The sequence below is a fragment of the Canis aureus genome, chromosome 13 (assembly GCF_053574225.1).
Source record: "Canis aureus isolate CA01 chromosome 13, VMU_Caureus_v.1.0, whole genome shotgun sequence".
Lineage (NCBI taxonomy): Eukaryota > Metazoa > Chordata > Mammalia > Carnivora > Canidae > Canis > Canis aureus.
The window spans coordinates 26,370,863-26,393,864 of record NC_135623.1 but is presented as its reverse complement, the minus strand read 5'-3'; the positions used below and the strand labels follow the sequence as shown (position 1 = coordinate 26,393,864).

Genomic DNA, 23,002 nt, shown 5'->3' with positions numbered 1-23,002 from the left:
AGGTCTATTTTTAACTCTTTGAGGAACCTCCACACAGGTTTTCAGGGGGATTCCTGTTAATATTTTACCAGGAACAGGAGATATTCTTTTCCTTTCAAATTGGTCTTCCCTCAAAGGAAAGAGGGTTCTGATTTTTTTTTTCTTGCGGTGGTCTTTAAAAAAAAACAAAAACAGCTAGACTAATTATTCTTAATATAAATGAGCCATCCTCATGCTGTGAAATATAACAACAGAAGTTTGTAATTTCTGCCAGCACCTACGGTATAGTGTCCTCACCCATGAGTGTTCACTCTCCTCTTCATTAGAGAGCTTAATGGATGCTTATATTCATTAACAAAGGTAATCCTGGCTTAATTAGCATCCAAATTTATATGTCCTCTCGTAGAGATAAGCCCTTGGAAATTAATAAAAGTGTCTTCTAATTTATGCAAATCACCATAATCAGATTTGTCGTTAATTTTATGTGCATTAAGTTTCTATTTGGAAAATGAAAAGGGCTTGGCCAAGGCCAGAACACACACAAATCCAAGCCAGACAAAGAAAACCTCATTCCTAATAAAAATGTGTGGAGTAGGGGTTCTGCATACAGGGATAAGACCTTTTATTAATTTGATAGCATATGAAACTAACAAGGCCATTTTCAAGTTATTTCATTTCTTCTCCAGTTAAATTGAATCTGAAAGATAGAGTCAGACACCTGGGGATGGTAAAAATGTCAAAGGATAAGCTGGAAAGCAAAACCAGCATTAGTATGGGCAAGATCATTTCAGTTGCACCGAGAAAATTAAAATAGGATCACCACCCGCCGAAGAATCTCGACGCCTAAAATAGTACAAGAATCATAGTAACTGGCATTTAATCATTTTGCCTTCATCCTTAATAGACTATTAGATAATATCTTCCAAATCTTGACCAGTGAGGCAGCAGCCATGTTTTCAAAAAATGATTTGCTTTGGTAAATGTAATTAGGGGATTTGAGCAGGGAGCCCCAAACATCCAGCCCAATTTTAATTTTGGTAACACAGGCAATGGCTCTCCAAGGGCCTTGCTTCTTAGCAGTTACATCTGCTCACCTAATTGACAATGCAGGAGGGATCTGTTGCAATTTGTTTTCTTTGGACTACATCAAAAATTTATAAAACATTCATGGCATGGTGTCAGTGACAGTAGCTATATAAATCCATGCCAGTTATTCTGATGAGAACTTAAAATTTCAAGTACAATATTGCCTTTTTCCATAGTACTCACGGTACACTAGTATCTGTAAATCTAAAACCTATTCCCATTCACCAGTTGGCTAAGCAGGTCCGGGAAATCACATCTGTGCTATACGGGAGCCCCAAGTGGACTAAGTTAGAATGAGCAGGCAAGAGGAGGAAAATACACTTTGTTCGTTGAGCCTGATGATAACTAGCAACCATTCTGTCTTGTTTTCAAAGAATATCAAGTATCTAAGAATTACTAAAAACAAAATATTCTCATTTTCTTTTCACCTTGACCAGGAGCTTGTATTAATTTGACAACCTACTCTACCAAGTCTGAAAAATAATTAAATTTAGTTAGATAATATTTAAGATAATTTGCACATGTAAATGTTAACTTTTCTATCCTCTGATACGGTCGTCTTATATTTTTAAAACCAGAACAAAGATAATTAAGTGGCATTTAATTTAAAGCACATAGGTAGAAAATCTTACTTCTCTGAACTGTAATGAAAGAAATCAGGAAAATTATTTCAACCAAATCCAATCAATATTCCCTAGGACCATTTCACTAAGCAGCTCCCAGAAGTGTCATTTACACCATTAGTTATGAAAAGGCACCCCTTTGAGTTACGCAGTGTACAGCCTGTGCAGTCCTAGATGGTGGCTCAGAACTCCCCCAGGAAACTTTGGCCAGAATGCAGACTCATGAACCAATTCCGGAGCCTCCACTCCACATTGTGCAAGCCAAAAGCTTCACTCAGAGACTACCTGACACTATAAAGTCAAGTTAGTCATCTGTTTCTTTTCACCAGATATGATCTCACCCAGTTCCCATCTAGGAGTAGGAATAATAAGTGAAAGTAATGCGTGTACCCATTAAAGTTTGAAAAACTATTTGTTAAGCACTCTGTTATTTTAGTTAATCCTCATGATAAATCTATGTAATATCATCACCATCTCTGTGGGATCATTCGGTTAATAAATTAGAATATAGATTTAAATCCAGATCTATCGAATCCCAAAGTATATGCTATTCCCCTTCCGTGATTTTACCAGGCTGCTCTTGTAAAAGCAGGCTTTGGTAAATGACTCCGGAAAAACTCCCCAAAACTTGATGATGGATTGTCAATGTGGAAGAGTTTCATGGTATTGTGTAGAGTTTCTAGGAAAATGTGCTGCAGTTAATAAGAAGTAGAAGGCAAATCCCCCGAGGGAGATAATCACAAAGGTTAGAATGAACTGAATGCAAGCGACCCGGCACCGAGAATTAGGGGGGTGCTAGAACTATGCAAAGTGATGCGGACAAGGATATGCTGAGTCTGGAATGTGAGAAAATACAGATTGAAGGCATAAGCTATTACACGAATCCATGACCAAGAGGAAGTAGACAGACCAAGACTAAAATAATAACAGAGGTTCAGGGGCAATAAAAATGCCATTGAATATGTACATTAAGAACACTGCCTGGAAAAAAAAAAAAAGAACACTGCCTGGCTAAAAGAAAATAAATGGAAATAGGATTTCACAGGGTCTACGAAGATCATTCTGGAGAAATCCTGAGCTAACTGAATCAGGACCTACAACCAGAGGAGGCCCCAGAAGAAAAGTTCTGCTTCCTTAACAAGAGTTTGGGCCACAGCTGGATGTGGGGGAAAGGGAAGGAGGATGTTGTGTGTTGTTAAAACTGAGGCATTAAAATTTCTAAGAATTTATGTGAGCAAAAATCCATTCCAATGGGGCAGTGCCAAACAGGAAATGGTTAGGAGCATGCTGCCAACAGGAATGACGGAGAAGACAGAAGATATGGAAGAAAAGAAATTATTTGATTGGCTACAGCTTAAAGCCTTGTTGGCTGCTAGTGATTGGTCATCTCTAGTGTTTTGATTTCATAACCTTGAAGCAATTACAGGCTCAGATTTTTGGTTTGCTTATGTAGGCCGCCGTGGCATTAGGGCCACCTCAGTCTCACAGCCTCCTTGGTTAATTAATTTAACAGCCTTCCCAAATCCCATTGCCTTTCTCCTGGCTCACAGCTGGACTAATTTCCCCCGACTCTCAGGCAGGAACATGTCGCCCGAGTGGTTACATTTGGCCGATGGAAGGAGACTGAATGGAACGGACGAGTGAAAGGAGAGAGGATGAAATGGTTAAGATACATGTATGTCCGAACCAAATTTCTAGAGGTAGGCAGAGCACAGATGGGAAAAGCGTAGGTCCCTAAAGGAGCGTATGGAAGCCAATGTATCAGAAATACACGTTGCACTGGGACCTGAGCAAGAAATAAACTCGTGTGACCATAAGCCACTGAGAATATGGAGTTTCTCTCTCACAACTGGTAGTGTTACCCTAATACAGGCTTCCACACATGGCTTCTGGCCTAGAGAAAGGCAACGTAGGCTGACAGAGTAGTAAGTGCCTCTGAAACCATTGGATGCTTTAAAAATTGGCCAAGCCCATCAAACAAAGTGAGTTTCAACCCACTCAGTTCCACCAACTCAACTCTCTGAGGAGTCGTTTCTGAGCTAAAAACGAAATCGTGAAAAGCAGCCAGTCACAAGGAGTTGGGGGGAAGGGAAACCCTGCAAGAGCAAAAGCCCTGAGGTGAGAACAAGCTTCGTGTGGTCTGTGGACAGGAAGGAAGCCACTATTGCTGCAGTATGGGGGAGGAGATGGAGGGAGGTGGACATGCCAAGTCATGGAGGCCCCTGTGGGTCATGGTCTGGAGTTGAGCTTTTCTTTTTAAGTGTATCTAAATACAATAGGAAGCAATTAGAAGGTTTTTTTTTTTTTAAGATTTTATTTATTTACTCATGAGAGACACAGATTGAGAGAGAGAGAAGCAGAGACACAGGCAGAGGGAGAAGCAGGCCCCATGCAGGGAGCCTGACGCAGGACTTGATCCCGGGTCTCCAGGATCATGCCCTGGGCTGAAGGCAGCACTAAACCGCTGAGCCACCCGGGCTGCCCAGAAGGTTTTTTTTAAAAAAAATAATCTAGATATTATACTTAGCGTAACAGGATTTAGTTTAGTTGTATATGGTTTGATGCATTAAGGGTCTCTACAGCAAAATTAAGTTGTGCTTTGAACTGAATGAATGAATGAAGACAAGGAAATCTCTCTGATTTTAAGGGGCAGCAGAGAGAAGATCAAGATGGAAAACTCACACACACACACACACACACACACACACACACTCTCTTTTATCTTAGGTGGCAGCAATTTTGAACTTGATGTCTCCAGGGGACGGCATAACAACCCTACAGCAGCCTTTGAAGACATTTGCCATATTTGTCAATGCCTGTATTGTTCCCTGTATTATTAAAAAAACGACAACTCACTAGTCAGATATTGGAAGTACGTTCTATGGGGAATTTGCTCCTAGACTTTCTCAAAGTTACCCTGCAATTTGTTTCAAATCATCATTCTTTCCATTGGAGTGTTATTTTTTTATTATTTTTTATATTATTTTTTAAATTCAGAAGCCCTGAAGTTTGTGTGGATGGATGAGAAATACCACAGTGTATTTCAAATCGCAAATTGGAAAAACAAGGTACCTGAGTGCAACAGAAAAGTCTATTAGTGCCACTCTCCTTTCTAACCAGTCAAACGATCTTGAATGCCAAGGCTATAAGCTTCCCACGATGGCTCTCGGGGTCTGTTTTCTGCAGCATTCCTCCCTGTACGAGAAAACTGTGATGCAGACATTCATACCCCAACTTATGATCCTGAATTACTAGCGCACCTGCCGAAATTCGCTTATCAGCTTATTCAGGGATAATCTGAGCTGGGGATGTTTGGTTCAATGTTCTTCATTGTTTTGTTTAACCTGTAGACCTAATGCTTGCATTAAAACTTGAATCAACAGCTATTTCTCCTCCTGTGCAATTAAAACTATGGTGAATAATCAAGTTGGCCTCCGTCATCTTATATTTATTTAGCTTCATAAAGTTCTGTCATTATGAGGTGATGGGAAAGATTTCTCTAATTTGCATGTACGTGTAAATGAGTGAGTGTGCACTCCGTTAAGATACCTTAACATCCAAATCTCTTGAAATGATACTAGTGACTAACTGTTTGATAAACCTATTTCCCAGAGACACCAAGCAGCAGTAAGACCCAGCTAGAAGCAACAGAGTCTCCTTGTGTGCCAATGCCTGTCCCCCTGGACTTGGTGGCTTTGTGTCAAAAAGCAAATTCGGCAGCACAGACCATCCACCTATAGCACCTCTCTAGGGAGCCTGGAAATTTGGCTTACTGCCAGCAGCACCAGACCAAGAAAGCAGGGGTGGGTGTCAGACCATCCAGAGCACTGAGGATGACGTGCTAGGGTTACATGTCTACACATGCATGTTTACACATGCAAAACATTTAAATGTGGTTTGTGCATTTGAACTATGATTTTACCAGCAGCCCTGTTGTCTGCAGCCCAACACACAGGAGATAGGATTTTCACCAGAATGTCCTTGCTATACATTTTCCTAGGACTAGCCAAGGTCTGAGAGAGAGGTGACTCAACCCCTATCAGGAAAGGGGCACCATGCCACTCTACACCAATTTTCCAACAGTAGGATGGATCTATTAATCCATGTTGAAGGACAGGCTCTCCTAAGAACCTCTAAAATGTAGGTTTTTAAAGGAAAACTTATAAAACCACAAGATTCTTTAAAGTATGCCCCAGTAAATATCCTGGAATACATTCTCCTTTTTGTCCTTTCCCAGGAAGAGTGAAACTCTGGGTGCCTGGGTGGCACAGGTGGTTGGGCCACCGGACTCTTGGTTTCCACATGGTCATGATCTTGGGGTGGTGAGGTCAAGCCCCGCGTGGGCTCCATGCTCAGCACAGATCTGCTTGGGATTCTCTCTCCCTCTCCCTCTGCCTCTGTGCTGTCCCCCGTGCACATTGGCACATATGTGCTCTTCTCTCTTTACCGCTCTCTCTCTCTCTCTAATAAGTAAATAAATAAATCTTTTAAAAAGGAATGAAACTTAAACTTCTTTCAAATTTTTTCAATATTTGTCATTTTTCCTATTTTGTTCTCTTCAGAATTAAATCACCTACAAGAAATATATACTTTAACTCAATTTCTACAGCAATTTACCAAAGAAAAGTACAAAACCAATGATCTGAAAAGACGGTTATGCTTCCAAGATATTTATCCTTAATATAATTTATATTTCCTGCAAAAATATATTTGGTACCTATTGCTGCCTTTGGAAACATAATTTGATTAATTTAAAGGCTTTGAAAAATGAGTCTGGAAGTCTTGATTATTAATTACACCTATCACAAAGTAATTCTAATAATTTATTAACTATCGAAGTTAGCCCAAAATGAGTTCCAAGAGAAATTGGGTAAAACTACATGGGAAATTACTATTCTGTATAAACTGTATAAACTAGATAAATCATCTGTAGGTTATGTACAGGCCCCAATAAATTATACCAAGAAAACAGTGAAGAAAATAATGTAACTCATCACTTTCAACATGTGATTTTGATTTTCATGTTTTAATCTAAGGGAGATGATAAACAAGAAATCTTTTAAAAACTACACTGGGCTTTCATGTAAGTACTTCTAATAATTTATCCTATTGAGGGAATGTAGTTTTTTATGTAAGTTCCTAAAAACTCTCTTCATGTGAATAAAAATAAATTCATGAATAAAATTTTCCAAGATGAAAGATATAACCTTTTATTCAAACATTTGAGTTTTCTAATTTTCTAATTAAGAAAATTAAGCCTGATTCCATTTGCTAATTTTAAAGACTTGTTTTAAAACCTATTTAAAATGATGCCTAAATTTTTATAGGGAAAATTAAAGATATTTTGAGTGATGGTTTTCTTCTTTTATCAAAACAAAACAACAGAACACCAAAGTTTCATACTATGGTAACAAAATACTTTACCCATACTATTCATATGCTATAGAATTTCATATTGAGGGCCCCTGGGTGGCTCAGTGGTTGAGCGTCTGCCCTTGGCTCAGGTCATGATCCCGGGATCCTGGGATCGAGTCCCACACATCAGGCTCTCTGCTGGGAGCCTGCTTCTCCCTCTGCCTATGTCTCTGCCTCTCTGTGTCTCTCAGCAATTAAAAAAAAAAATCTAAAAAAATTTCATATTGAAAAAATTGCTGTAGTGACACAGACAATGCAAAGCAGTGCTATGGACATGCTTCCTACAGATCAAATATCATCAGGATTCATTGTGAAAAAATATCTATAAGTTTTGCTTGTCTGCACATTCATTGAATGATTAAAAGTGCCAATCATAGAGAAGAAGGAAAGCATAGATTATGTAAAGTGATGAATAATAAGGTTCTGAAGTGACAATTAGATTTTAAGCATTCCAAGTCTAAGGTTTGCTGTGAAGATAAAGAAGTGAATTGGTCTTGTCCATTATAAGGTCTCTAAATGTTGATTATTTTCTGACAACAAAATGTACAGGATTCTTAGGAGGACTCTACCTTAGCCCCCACTCTTCCCCCACTCCTATCCCCCCACTCAACCTTTAAAATACTCCATTACTAAAATAAAATAAAATAATAAAATAAAATACTCCATTACTGCTGCACAAGTCAACGTTGATTTTGCTTCACACTGGACTCTTTTTCTGATTGTAATAGAATTACCAAATAAAAAGCTTTCCTCACCACTTTAACTAGTGTCTGGCTTTGTTTGACAATAATAACAATGCACATCTTTTATGTGCTTATTGGCCATTCACACATCTTTTTTGAAGTGCCTGTTAAGATCTCAGTCATTTGTTATTGCTTTACTATTAAGTGGTGAAATTCTTCACACATTCTGAATATAAATCATTTTTAACATACATATACACCACATATATTATGTGTGTATAGATGCGTAAGATATGTACATAGTATTATATATATATATAATATCTGTCATCTGTGGCATGACTTTCATTTTCTTCATGGTGTCTTTGTCAGAGCAAAAGTTTTTAATTTTGATGAAATTTAATTTATACGTTTTTCTCTTATGATTTCCTATTAGGATTCTCCAGATAAATAGAACAGGGTGTGTGTGGAGAGAGAGATATAGATACGAATAGACACATCTAATCAACAGGATAGATGTATAGACATAAATACATGGAACCAACAGGATGTGTCCCATTGGTTCTATATATCCACATGTGCACCCATCTTGTCGGCTCTATATTTTCTATTTCTAAATCCCTATATCCCTATCTACATACCTAGATGTACAGATAGATCTCTACGTCTGTATGTAGATATATAGACATATAATTTATTTTAAGGAGTTGACTCCCCTAAATGTGGAGGCTTGACAATTCAAAATCTGTAGGGAAGTAAAACAGAAGGTATCTTTAAAAAATTCAATAATTTGGGGGCACCAGGGTGGCTCAGCAGTTGAGCATCTGCCTTTGGCTCAGGGCGTGATCCCGGGGTTCCGAGATCAAGTCCCCCATTGGGCTCCCTGTGTGAAGCCTGCTTCTCCCTCTGCCTGTGTCTCTGCCTCTCTCTCTCTCTGTGTCTCTCATAAATAAATAAATAAAATCTTTTTTTAAAAAAAAAAAAAAAAAGCTTAATAGTTAGACCAAGTGAATCAGGTCAAAGTGAATTAGGTGGGCGACGAACATAGGTATTTATAACCAATTTAACTCTATGAAGTTTGTTTTTCCAGGATTGTATACACTGAGAAAAATCAGCCTTTGCTCCATTATCACCTGACCTGACTCACATTTGGCTGATGACTAACAGCCACATGGAGACATAAAGGAGAAATAAAGAGAGGGACCTCGGGGTTATAATATTTAGTGGAGATGCTACGTGGCCTTGGATAGAGGCAACAGAAAGTTAACAGCAAAGGAATGAGGAGGAAGGAGCTCTCTGTCTGGTGGCATCCAGAGCTCATTTCACCACATAAACACCTCGAGCACATTAACGACTGGCATTACATGAAAGCACTAGTTTCATTACTTCAAATAATATGAGAAAAGGAAAAGTAAGTGACTTCTGGGAAGAAATCCAAAAAGTACATTTCATAAGAGGACTATTTGCTCAAATCGTAACCTTAGATATTCCAGAAAAGGAAAATTAATCAAAGACACATCCTTTTAAGATACTTTAAAAGATTTAAGCTGCCCAAATGTGGGTAATGTGGAAGGTTTTCCTCATTGAATGGCGGGTCAGTGTTCAACATAGCAGAGTCATTCTGGTGGAAATACAATTCGACGTTAGCAATAAATAGAATTCTCTTCGAACGTGTTATTGGCTGTCAGCACACACAGGGGAAATACCACTGGGCTAGGACACTTGCAACACGGTTTTGGTTCCAGGGGTGCGATGGATCTAGAGCAAGCTACTGAAGGAAGACAAAACGTTTGAACGCCTCTCCCACCCCCATTCCGAGCTAATCCTTCCACAAGATACCTTCACATTCATTATCTTAATAAATTGAGAATGAATAATAAAAAAAAAAAACTCACAAGAGAGGTTTTTAATAAATAATAAAAAACAGAAATCCTTGGAAGGTAGTTATTAGTATTTCTACTTTACTGATGAGAGAATTTCAGGTAAGTGATTTCCCAAAGCCACACAGCTCATAATAAATCCAGGAGTAGAACCCAAGTCTAATTTCCAAGCTGGGTTGTACAAATTACATTATTTTTCATAACACACTCATCCATTCAGCCGTTCATTAGAACTACTATATTCCAAGAATTACATCAGGGGCTAACAATATAAGGATGGATTAGACATAAGCCCTTCCCCTATAACCCTTGCGCCTTAGGGAGCTCAGCATCTAATAAGGAAGAAGCATGAATAAATACAAACTGTGTGTCACTGCTTCCTACCCACATCTACAATCATAGCAACAAAGATCCTTGCAAAGAGATCTCCCAAGATCAGGTGTTTCTTCTCTTTTCTTTTTAGGAAGAGAGAGCGAGCGAGCAAGCAAGCATGAGACAGTGTGTGGGAACCTGATGTGGGGCTTGATCTCACAACCCTGAGATCATGACCTGAGCTGAAGTCAAGAGTCAGATGCTTAGCTGACTGAGACACCCAGGTGCCTCAGGATCAAATATTTCTAAGGCTCCCACAAATCTTGTGAACAAATCTCATTAGCTCCTGCAGATTTAAGGAATAGTGACCAATGGCTACTTTTCCCTCAAAATACCGATTTGGGGCTTTCTTAAAAACCCAGACCATCCTGGGCCCCACATTCCCACAAGGCAGCAATGGGCTGGAGCTGAGTAGTAGTTGCCCATATTGACAAGGTACTTGGTTCCAGTTTTCCAAAGACTTCTCTCTCTTGTTTTACTGACTTAACCCACTTTACTCATGTATGTTCCTGCCTGGTCATCAGTCAAATTTTCCTGTCCTCCGCCCCCGCCCTTCTCAACTGGTTAGTGCCATATTAAACTCTGAAGCTCAGATTCCACGGACTCCCACAAGAGAATTCCTCAGCAGGAGAGTCTCAGAAAGAGTCTGTGGTCAAATGAAGAGAACATGCTCAGTTTTGGACCGTGCTCTCCAGGAGGAGTTAAAATACTGTTTTTGCAGAAAATTATCTTTCAGCTCACATGTCCTAGGATTCATATCTATATATTCATGGAGGTTGGGATTTTTACAACATAGGCAGGAGGAGCAGACCCTCAAAGTTAAAATTTGACCTTGAGAAGGAGGGCCACCCAGCTGCCCCTGGAGCCAGCGGTTGTACTTGGTGGAGCGCGGTCACTTAGATACAGAATGGGGAGCAAGCAGAGAAGCAAGTCTTTTTTTTGTCTGAATTCCCATTTCCCCCTGGGGCTTTCTCCTCAGCACAACAGACTCCCAGCCCCAGTGTCACAAAGTGTACAGAACACAGATCTGGAGGTGATGGACAAGGGCCGAACAATGATCACATGGTCCTCAGATTGCCCTGCTTTCTAACAACCGAGGCTTTCTTACGGGACAGCTTATTATTCTTGGCTTTTCTTCCCAAACGTTTTCTCCCAGAATGCTCCTCAGTCCCTTATCCTAACACATTTCCAGAAGATCTGCCTGCCCCAGATTATCAGAAAAAGTCCAGCCAACCAGCTCTCAGGTGGGAGGCCTTGCTACACAAGTAGCTATAGCGTGTGGTTAACATTAACACCAGTGTACACAGCAGGCAGCAGTGGAGAAGTCGAAGAAGAAGAGACATTTGACCAGCATCTTAAAGGACAGCTAGGGGTTTACCAGAGGAAGAGGGGAAGAGTCTTGTGGGGGGCTGGGGGGGTGGAGCAACATCATCTCATCCCCCCGCCCTTCCTGCTTTTCCTCCAAGAAGAGTAGGGACCATGGTGTTGCTGCACGTAGTGAGGGAGCTGGGCAGGGAGGCCACCGTCGCAGGTGCCTGGAGCCCTCCCAGCCTCTGCCCTCCTCTGCCTCCCGTTCTCTTTCAAAACACTCTGGAGGGACACGGGGTGGCTCAGGGCGTGACCCTGGGGTCTTGGGATCGAGTCCCCATTGGGCTCCCTGCATGGAGCCTGCTTCTCCCTCTGCCTGTATCTCTGCCTCTCTCTGTGTGTCTCATAAATAAATAAGTAAATCTTAAAACAAAACACCCCAGAGATGTCACCGCCTCAAGGAGTGTGTCCTGACCCCACACATAGGATGAGCCACCCCTCCCTCCTTGGAAGGGTTTCTATGGCTCCCACCCATACATGGTCATACATGTCATAATCATTTGCTTTACTTCTGTCTTCCCTGATCAACAATGAACCTTTTCAAGAAAAAAAAATTTTTTTTTTATTTTTAATGACGTCTATGCTTGGTAATTGCTGGGTTTCAGTCAAGTCAGGATATTGTCAAGTGTTTTACATGCCAAGTTAAGAAGAGTTTGACTTTTTTCCTATAGGGGAAAGGAAAGGCTTCTCTCTCTCTCTCTCCCCCCCCATCCCTCCTTCCCCTCCTCTCCCTACACAGCCCCCACCCACCCAAATAGGATGATATACGTATTAAAACTCTGAATAAGGGGCGCCTGGGTGGCTCAGTGGTCGAGCATCTGCCTTCGGCTCAGGGCGTGACCCTGGGGTCCTGGGATCGAGTCCTGCATCAGGCTCCCTGCAGGGAGCCTGCTTCTCCCTCTGCCTGGGTCTCTGCCTCTCTTTCTCTGGGTCTCTCATGAATAAATAAATCTTAAAAATAAAACTCTGAATAAGAAAAAAGAAATCACTCCAAAATGCCAATGCTTATTCATGGGGCTTTTATAGTCTTTAATAATTTATTTAACACTATCACTTATTAAGGGAAAAGGCTACTATGGGACTCTTTTCTGAAATCCTTTAGCAGCCCAGCCTTAATTTCTCTTGTGCGTAGCCCTGCCCAATCTCACTGTTAGTGCCTACCATCTTCTCTTGGAAAGTCCCGAGGTACCACTCCTCTTCCTCTTCCCAAGAAGGTACAGGAACCTCCCAGGTCTCCTTAAAGGCTCAGTGCACCCGCAGCTGCAGGGCCTGCCTTGGTCGGTCCTAGTACAGGGCACCTGCCAGAAGGCACGGAAAGCACAGAAGACACCTGTTCACAGGTGAACAATGCCCTTGTTCTGTGCTGCACCCTCTGACGGCCGTAGCCTTCCAAGAGCCTATAGAACCCTTATCAAAAAGGGGGCTACCAGCAGGAAGTGCAACAACAAAAATAATGGAATATTTTTTAAAATGGAGGTAAATATGTAAAGAGATCTTTAAAACATAACTTGCACTTTTTTTTTTTTATAATTTTTATTTATTTATGATAGTCATACAGAGAGAGAGAGAGAGGCAGAGACATAGGCAGAGGGAGAAGCAGGCTCCATGCACCGGGAGCCCGACGTGGGATTCGATCCCGGGTCTCCAGGATCGCGCCCTGGGCCAAAGGCAGGCGCTAAACCGCTGCGCCACCCAGGGATCCCCATAACTTGCACTTAATGAGGAAGAGTCAGGGGTGCACTCTTGTTAACGGCCCAAATAAATCACCATCTTTGAGAGGAGTTCATGCAGCACTTTGGAAGAGGCACCAACATTTTGCAGCCTTTTAATGGGATGCAGAAAAAAAGAAATTAGGTAAATGGTGGAGATAATGGACCTTCATCTCCTTAGGGGTTCATCCACACCAAAACAAGTCTAGAATTTCCATTTGAGCCAGGCACGGATATATTTCATACTTATATTCATCTGTAGGGTTCCTACTTCCAGAAAGGCCTACAATAGAAAAGTGCATTTAAACAGGGCTTTTTCACTATGCCCAGACATTGCTTAATTTTGCCCTCTCCCCATGTACGTCTGTGGGTTGTCGGACTGCTTTTCATTTGATTTTTAAAAAATAACTACAAAGTAATTTGTGGGTCCTCTAATAAGTAAAATAAATCTCAGGTGCACGAGGAAAGCCTTAAAGTCTGCCTGTCACCCATTCCGGGCCCTAAGGTAACTTGTGCTAACAGCCTGATGCGTGTCAACACATACAGTTCCTGGGAGGGACAGTGCTGTGCCCACTTTGGAAGACAATGAAAATCTGAACTGCACAAACTCTTGGATTCAGCGATTCCACCTCTCCATTGGTCCCGCAGCTGTCCTTGGAACAGCAGGGTCTGTGTGGTTTTGTTTCTTGTAACAACAGTCTAGAAACAGCTTAAAGGTCTGACTAATTACGACGCATCCCAAGGACAGAATGTTCTACAGCTCTACAACACGACCAAATAGAGATGAAATAAAACACCAATGTCCAGAATAATGGACAGCTAGGGGTTTGCCAGAGGAACGGGGGAAGAGTCTTGTGGGGGAATGGAGCATCATCATCCATGTTCCTGTTTGGATGGTATGGCATGTTCCTGTTTGTAATTTGTTACATATATATTCCCCCCACCCCCACCCCGTGTACTTGATACACAGAAAATATTTCTGGGAAGACACATAAGTAAACTTACAGTGGCTGCCCCCAAAGGGAGAGTGTGAGGTACCAGTGACTTACAAGAGGCAGGCTTGCTTCATTACATACCTTTTGGTAGCATTTGGCCTTTTTACAGTATGGATTTAGGCATTTTTTCAATAAAAGAAAAGAAAAAATGTGCCGATCTGATGGATGAAAATTATACTCCATTTTTTGGCTTTGACTTTCTCTGACAAAAAGGGAAGTTGGCCACTTTCTTACTATGTATCCTGGTCATTTGCATTCCTTCTTCTATGAAATGCCTATTTATATCCTTTGCCCATTTAAAGAAAATTAACTTCTTTATTTAGTAGCTCTTTGAATATAGGATATATTAACCACTTATTGTATATTTTACAAATATTTTTTCCTGGCCCATAATTTTCTTTTTATATTGTCCATAATGACTTTGGCCCTTCAGAATTTATGTATATAATATGTGTATACATAAATATATATCTTTTACATACACACCTATGTGGATATGAATAATTCTTTTTCTTATAGTTTCCGCTCTTGATTAAGAAGGCCTCCTTCAACCAGAAGTTATAAAATGTTGTTTTGCCATTTATAACTTTAATCCATCTAGAATTTTTTTTTATTATAGGACTCAAACACTTTTTTCCAAGTGGATAGCTAGTGCCATTTTTTAAGAGTACTTTTCCCCCTTAATAGATAGGAACGCCAACTATCCTATATTAGTCCGCATATGCTAGCTAGCCTTACTCTATTCTCTCAGGTTCATTCTCTGCCCAACCCCTCATCCCAGGCAGCTACTGGCCAGGGTCTGCATCACCCAGGCCCCTTGCTTCCTGATTGTATATTCTCTTTGGCCAATGGGAGACACTGGCAAGAGATCAGAGATCAGAAGGAGAGAGGTCGGAATATTTTTTCTCTGATCCTTGCTGGTGTGGTGCCTCAAACTCCCTGTGGACCCCCTAACCCTACCTATACCTGGGTAAATAGTCATCTAAATCCTGTTTCTAGTCTCTTTTGAGTCTATCTTCTCTTTTTAGACAGTGCTTTTCTTGCTCCTGTTTTATGCAATTTGATTATGGCAGTTTGAATGTATTTTAATGCACACCTGGATTTACTGTTTGGTATATTCTTCTATTCTTCAACTCTTTTGATATTTGCTTAGAAACTTTAACATGTTTGTTCTTCTACATGAAATAAGTAAAATAATCCGGTCAATTCAAAAAATTTAACTTATGATAAATTTACACGAAATTTGGATATCCATTGGGTAGAGATTTCCAATCATACCATGCAGATATTCCCATGATTGGACCTGGTACTACTTGGAATTTTCAAACGCCGATTACAAATCTTAATATGCACAAAATAGATCAAACTAATTATTACCCTTTCAAAATTTGTTTTTACTGTTTAATTCCCTCTCACTAATGGTATTCACACTGCTGCATATACTCAAAACCTAATGTCATTTTCACTTCTTGTTCACTCCCCACGTTTAAACGGTTTCCAAGTTCTGCTCATGCTAACTTCAAAATACCAAATTCTTTCCTCCTCCATTTCAAAACTACAGATTCAAGTTCAATCTATTTTTCACACGGCCTCCAGAATTAAAGTTTTAAAGTGCAGATGTGAAAATATCCTTCTTTGCTGAAAACCTTCAGTGATTCCAATGTAATAAAATCAAACATCTCTCTTTTTCTTGCCCCAATCTACCTTTCTGGTCATTTTTCTTCCATTTGCCACCCCCTCCCCAAAATACACACCATGTGCACAGCACACACACACACACACACACACACACACACACACAATGGTCAAACCATACAGGATTACTTACAGTTTCCCAGATATCCTATTTCTCTTCTGTCTTTGAAAATGCAGTAGTCCTGCACTGTTCGATGTGGAGGTCACTAGCCACAATTGGCTGTTAGCTATAAATATAAAATATACACTGGATTTTAAATACAAAAGGTAATGTCAAGTATCACAATGTTTTACTAAAAAATGATTACCTGTTGATCATACAGTATAGTATAGTGGAAACAATAATATAGTAGATATATTGGATTAAATAAAATATATTAAAATTTATTTTATCAAAAAATAAAAATAAAATTTATTTTATCAATTTCTTTTTACTTCTAAAATGTGGCCACTAGAAAATGTAAAATTTCCTATGTGGCTCGTATTATACTTCTATTGGCTAGCACTGCTATAGTGTATGTTTTTCTCCTGATAAGATCCCATACGTGCTTAAAATCCTACTTCGGATGTCACCTCCTCTGTGAAGCCTTCCTAGCTCCACCACTCCAAGTAAAATTAAGCATTTCCACCTACATCTCTGTAGCACTTTGTACATACCTCTATGAAGGCACTCCCTAACTATAACGTAATTCTTTATGTGTCTGTCTTTACCATTTTTTAAATATTTGTATCCTTTGTTTCCTTATTCTCTAAATAGGCTTAGTGCTCAATCACTGTGGTGGTTAACTGGGAGGGAAAACTAGCTCTAGCAAAAACTCGGATGAAAGACAATCACTAAAAATAATCACAAGATTTCCCCCCTAAGCTCTTGCATACAAGACAGGAAAGAAAAATGTCACTTTATATAACTAATAAGAGAAAGCTTTTAGTTTGTCAGGAACCAAACTTTTTCCTAGCATGAACTCTGGGAGGGATTTATTGCATGAAACCTTATACAAAACCTTGAGCCACACAGTACGTCAGGTCTTTAATGAGGGGTCTACATATACTACAAAAAATATCCTTATATGGCCATTTCTTATATCAACCACACTACAAGCAGACAGCATGATATTATAGCTTGGGCAGAAGCAAGCATTTTGTAAACTAGAGTAAGATAGTCCAAGCTGAGCTCTCTAATAATCTCGCTTGCTACAGAGAAAGAATCCAGAAAATACACTCAATTTTTTAAATCTACTCTGACAATCTGCATCTTTTAGCTGGAATGTGAATTATAATTAAAATGATTGATATCACTGGATTTAAATTTCATACTATTTGTTTTCTATTCATCCTGTTTATTCTTTGTTCCTTAATTCTTTTCTTCTTTTGTTTGGATTGATCAAGTGTTCTTATGATCCCATTTGTTTTCCTCTTTTAGCTTTTTAGTTATGTATTATCTCTCTTTTCATGATTAACCTTTTAATAGATAAAATTTATAATGGTTTTAAAATACGTATTGACAGAAAAAATTTAAGCATAAGAACATAGAAAAATTCAGAGAAAAAGAATTGAAGAAGATATAACATACATACTAACCAGAAGAAAGTTGGTGCAGCTATATTAATATCATATTAATGTGATTTTAAGGCAAAAATATGACATGACAAAGACAGTTTACCTCCAGATATAATAATCCTGAGTATATAGTTAGCTAACATGGCTAAAATATTGACACAAGTATAAGAAATTTACAAATCCATAATTATAATAGATGATTTTAACATCTCTTTCAGCAATTTATAGATAGAGCAAAGCGGTAGTAAGAATATTAAGGATTTAAAATAATGATGAAGCTTGAGCTAATGGAAATATGTATATGAATACTAAACACAATTTTCCAAACATCGAATATTTATAGATTCCAACTTTATACTAAGTCATAAGGTAAATCTCAGTATTTCAAAAAAAATGATACTACATTATCTACTCACAAGTCATTAAAACTAGAACATATTAAGAAAAATATAACTTGCCAAAATACCTACATTTGAAAATTGTTAAATGTAATTATAGAGAGTCTGTGGATCAAGAATTAAATAAAAATGGAGGGCGCCTGGGTGGCTCAGTTAGTTAAGCATCTGCCTTCAGCTCAGGTCATCATCTCAGTGTCCAGGGATGGAGCCCCGCATCAGGCTCCTGTTCTGTGGGGAATCTGCTTCTCCCTCTCCCTCTCTCACTCCTCCTGCTTGTGGTCTCACTCTCTATCAAACAAAAATCTTTTTAAAAATTAAATCAAAATGGAAATAGGATAACACTTTAAAACAACATGAGATTATATATTAAAACCTATGGGATGAAGCTCAAGTAGGTTTCAACATAGAAGTGATTTAAAAAAAAAAAAAAAACACAAAGAAAAAAGCCAAGAGACAAACAGAAAAGGAAATATGTGTTAGTTGTTGTTGTTGTTTTTTAAGATTTATTTATTTATTTATTCATGATAGACACAGAGATTGAGAGAGAGGCAGAGACACAGGAGGAGGGAGAAGCAGGCTCCATGCCGGGAGCCTGATGTGGGACTCAATCCCAGGACCCCAGGATTGGGCCCTGGGCCAAAGGCAGGCGCTAAACCGCTGAGCCACCCAGGGATCCCCTATGTGTTAGTTTTAATTCTTTTTATCAAAAAGGATCAAAAACACAGCATAAACTTATATAAATATTGAATTTTTCAGCTAGGCATTTTTTCAGAGCTAGGCATGGCTTTAGGTATATGCTCATCAAGGGTTTTAATTATATATTATAGTGACCCAAATTTGACCCTATTTCTCTCTCATTTCCACTGTGTTAGTTTCATCATTATCAGCCTCTTTCCCCCCCCAGAACACCACATTTGAAGACAGTAGCTTCCTAACTATACTCCTTCCCAGTGGCTTAGTAGAGATATCATTGCATTTTATTAGCTCTGTTTGGCTCATGAGACCATCCCTAATCCAACAATATGGCCCGGGGAGTGTGATGCTCTGAATGGCTGAACCTGAATCCCCTAGCTTTGGTTAGAGTAGGCAACACCGCTGATAGCACATTAACCAAATTAAGAGGAGTTCGACATGACTGGTGAATGGGTGCTCTAGGCCAAAAGAGAACAGATGTGTACTCCACAGCAACTTCAGAAAAATGTTTAAATAGGACTTCAATCCGATGAGCTCACGAGGATGAGTTAATTGCCAAATGTCCCTCTACATAACAAAACAAATTTGATATGTTACGTGGCAAGATTCAGTACCATCCAATCGACCCAAATGCTACAGGCCATTTGTCGGAAGTGATTATCTGAGTTTGGGCAAATGCCAATTTGTTCTTTTTGACTCCTATTAGCCAACAGATTCAACAACCAATTCCTAAATCTTGTTGCTCCTTTCAGGTAGGTCTTTAATAAACCAAATACAACAATGCTCTATGTAAAGTGAGCTCTGTGTTCATTTATAACAGGAATATTGAAGTGCTGACGACATTCTAGACCTTTCACTTACTGCTGGAGAAAGAAGAACAAGCCACAAAGACCCGGACCCCTGCCCTCATTGAACTGGCAGTAGTGAACCTACGAGGAGAAAAAAGTTTCAACTGTTACACTGAATTCTTCCGGTGTGTGAGTTCTTTTACATTTCTTTTAAGCATTTTGCCCTGCAGATTTCACAGGTCATTAATCTGGTCAAGGGAGGAGAACATTTTGTTCTTGTGGGAACATTCTCTGGGCACTGGGAACAGGTCACTAGCATGGAGATGGGGCTCTTGATGCAAGAACCAGTGGAGCTAGAACAATTTGTCCAGCTTGTAGTCTAGATCCCCACACGCCCCCTCGCAACTGCAGCTTGGTGGACTTTTTAAGGTAGATGGTTTGGAGGAAGGGAGCAGAGTATAAGAAGAAAGGACCAGAAGCATAAAAAGAAACAGAAACTTAGGGAAGAATGAGTGGGGAGTGGGAGGAAGTAGGTGATACAGGTTGAGCTGTGCCTTCTGGGGTATGAACAAATATTGGTCTACTGCTGTCAACACTTGTTTATAGTTCTGGGAAAGATGCCCCCTCATAAGGATTCAGCAGCTTTACTTCAAACGATCTTCAAAACTTTGAACAAAAACACTATTGACTAAAGACCCAGAAAGCTAATTTTATGCCATCCTGACTTCATTACGGCAGAGAAAATAATTGGTTCCATATAAAATTGAATGATACATTCATGCCCTACCTCTTAGCTAAAGCAATTTGGTTTAGATTTCACTTACATACTTGGCTAACAAAATGATATTTTATTGCAAAACAAAGAAAAAGTCAAAATGCAAATTCAAATCAGTGGAAAATATGCATTTTCAAACAATGAGAATAATTATATATACAACGTCTTAAGCTGATCTTCAAAGAATATAGGCAGTGACGGACAGAGTATTTCTATCAGTGAACAAAAGGTCTCTTTTGAATAAAGACAATAGCATATGTAATTTACGTGTCGTGCTGAATAAAAATGTTTCAAAAAGCATTTTCAATCAAGAAATCAAAGAATGTCATACCGTTAGAAGTTTGACTATCTTACCAAAAAAAAAAAAAAAATTTAGAAAGGCCTGCTTAAAATTGTTTAAAAGCCAAGAGAAAGAATTGGGAAAACTGGTTGAGTTTGTGAGACCCAGTTGGGATCGCTTTCCACACGCAAAGCAAAGCAGATCGAGTCACTGTTTTGCAGAAAATGTGTTTCCCCCATAAACAGCAACGTCCATATGGTGCCCTCAATGGTCCTACTAGAGTTGGCCTAGCTTCTCTACCTGGTCGGCTAGGACCCTGCCCGTGACCACTGCCCTACATGATGGCCCCACGTTACCTGCAGGCCAGTCAGGCCCCTGTCACCTCAGAGGTTTTGCATTCGTCCTGCCTTTAATTAGAACCTCTTCTCTCAGGCTTCCCCATGGCTCCCTTCGTCCTTCAAGGGAGGCAATTCCTGACACATTCTTTAAAACTGCAAACCTTGGGGCACTTGGGTACCACAGTCACTTAAGCATCCAACTCTTCATTTTGGCTCAGGTCCTGATCTTAAGAGTCGGAGATCAAGCTCTGTATCCAGCTCATGCTCAATGTGGAATCTCTTTAGGATTCTATCTCTCTCATCTCTGCCCCTTCTGTTCATGCTCTTGCTCTCTCTCTCAAATTAATCTTTAAAAAAAAAATTGCAAAATTCCTCCCCCATTTTATTTTTCTCCATAACACTTCTCCCATGAGCACCACAAAGGCAGGAATTTTTGTGTTTTGTTTCCAGTTTTTCTGTGCCTGGCACGGAGTAAGCACTCAGTATTTGTTGAATGAGTGAATGTTTTAGTATCTGAACTGGGATTGCCAACATGGTTAGAGGTCTAGCTAATCACTGAGTAAAATTAGCCCCCCAAAGCACACCTCCCTAAGCGCTGTAGCAATGGTTAGAATCCAGGTTCTCTTGTCAGGAGAGCCTGAGATAAAGGCACACACGTAGGGAGTCTATTTGCAAAGTGGTGCCAGGCATCAGGACTGAAGGACAGAGGAGCAAAATAAAAATAAACAAGAATTAGCCAAAGGGTGAAGGACAAGAGTCAGTACACACGACTTGCTGATAAAGGGAGGACAAGACACTCAAAGCAGGTGGTGCTAGCAGATAAGCAAAGATAGGTGGTCATAAACCTTGTTGCGGCAGGTTTGAACTTAGTAGGTGGGGTTGATGTTAGGCAGTGTCACAAAGGCAGGCAGGGCAGTAGAGACAGTTCTAACTTTGTTTAATAATCTCTGATTTGGGGGAGGGAGAAATTGCTCATAAAGGCCTACTTGCCAAGGCTGGCTTCATGGGCATGCAACCTGCGCCTTTGCACAGCACCACACCTGGTTTACCATGTTCTGTTGGGCCGTCTTAAAATGTTTACTATTTTATTCTTGAATTTGTATTTCGGAGCAAAGTCTAATGGGCCTGTGGGGCCTGGGCATGAGCAGAGAAAGCAGGCAGCCATGCGTGCAAGCAGTTGTGGTGCACACACGCCTGGGCTCAGGTCCACGGGCACAGCTGCCAGCAGGCATGCACAGCAGTGCGGGGTGCAGGGCCTGAGGGGTGGCGGGGCTGGGAGCTGGGCCTAGATGGGCAATGCGGCAACAGCCACGGCCACAGGAGAGACAAGGGGCTTGAGTGGAAGGCGAGCTTGCTCATGTGTCCCCAGGGTGTGTCCTTACCATATCTGAACAAATATTAACTCTCCCTCTGGCAGCACTGATGCCATACTCAGGCAGCAAACTTGGTCAGTAAGTTATTACAAAATAGAAGTGTATACATGGACATGAAAATAAAGCATATTGGTGAATTATTAGAATTATTCAAAGAATTTGGAAACTGCCATATACTGTAAAGCAAATATCTACAGCCTTAAAAATGGAAATAACTTAAAAATGATCATGGTCCATGAAAAAGACCACTATTTTCATGTGAACCTTTGGCTGAACCCAATATTAACAAGGGAAACAATTTTTAAATTGTTTTGTTCTTATAATTGAAGATACACAATAGAATAAATGAATATTTAACAATATACAGACCTTAAGGTCTCTTTGTTTCTTGTCTGAACCCCTCCTCCTCACATCACAGGAAATTCCAGAGGAAAAATTAAAATGCCATTGTATAAATTTACATTTAAAACTAAATTCAGACCTACACAAAATGATTTGTATGAAGTATTTTTTTTAGAAAAATTATTCCAAGAATCCTCAGTTCTAGATGTACTGAAATTTATATCAGAAATTTATCCCAGTGTTGTTACATTCTATAAAATACTCTTAACAGCTCCAGTAACGGTGCCATCAGCATTCTGATTACAAATATCCTTCTCTTGATTTCAAATGTATATCAAAAATTACTTGCAATCTTTAATCTGCCAATGGTGACTAACATCACTTTTAAATCCATTGATGAAAAAGTATAACTTTTGGTGATTTAATAAATAAAATTTAGGATTGCAGAAAATTAAGCCACAAAATTATATGATCCATCGAGATGCCACATTAATAAAGTATAATTTTAGTTTATAAGATTAGGACACCAAAAATATTTTTTGTAATTTATAAAACTCCTTATGCATCACTATTACCCCTATTAAGTTTTATACATAAAATATTTTTAAAGAAAGTTTTACATTTTAGTACCTTTAATGACCCTTTTCTCTCCT

The 23,002-nt window shown here is 39.6% G+C and overlaps 1 protein-coding gene across 2 annotated transcripts in view; it reads right to left on the bottom strand.

The window, feature by feature from the left end:
- The window catches only part of ZDHHC17 (zDHHC palmitoyltransferase 17), a 189,843-nt gene that overhangs the window by 30,642 nt on the left and 136,199 nt on the right, over nucleotides 1–23,002 (bottom strand). Inside the window, exon 17 of one of the 2 annotated variants that reach the window (XR_013350553.1) lies at nucleotides 15,939–16,032. Coding sequence is in view for 1 of the 2 variants with exons in the window: in XM_077845577.1 (XP_077701703.1) it covers nucleotides 16,029–16,032 (4 nt within the window). In the remaining variant the exon portion in view is untranslated. Of the gene's footprint in view, nucleotides 1–15,937; nucleotides 16,033–23,002 lie in introns of those variants that run through there. The other variant, XM_077845577.1, reaches the window with a different exon arrangement.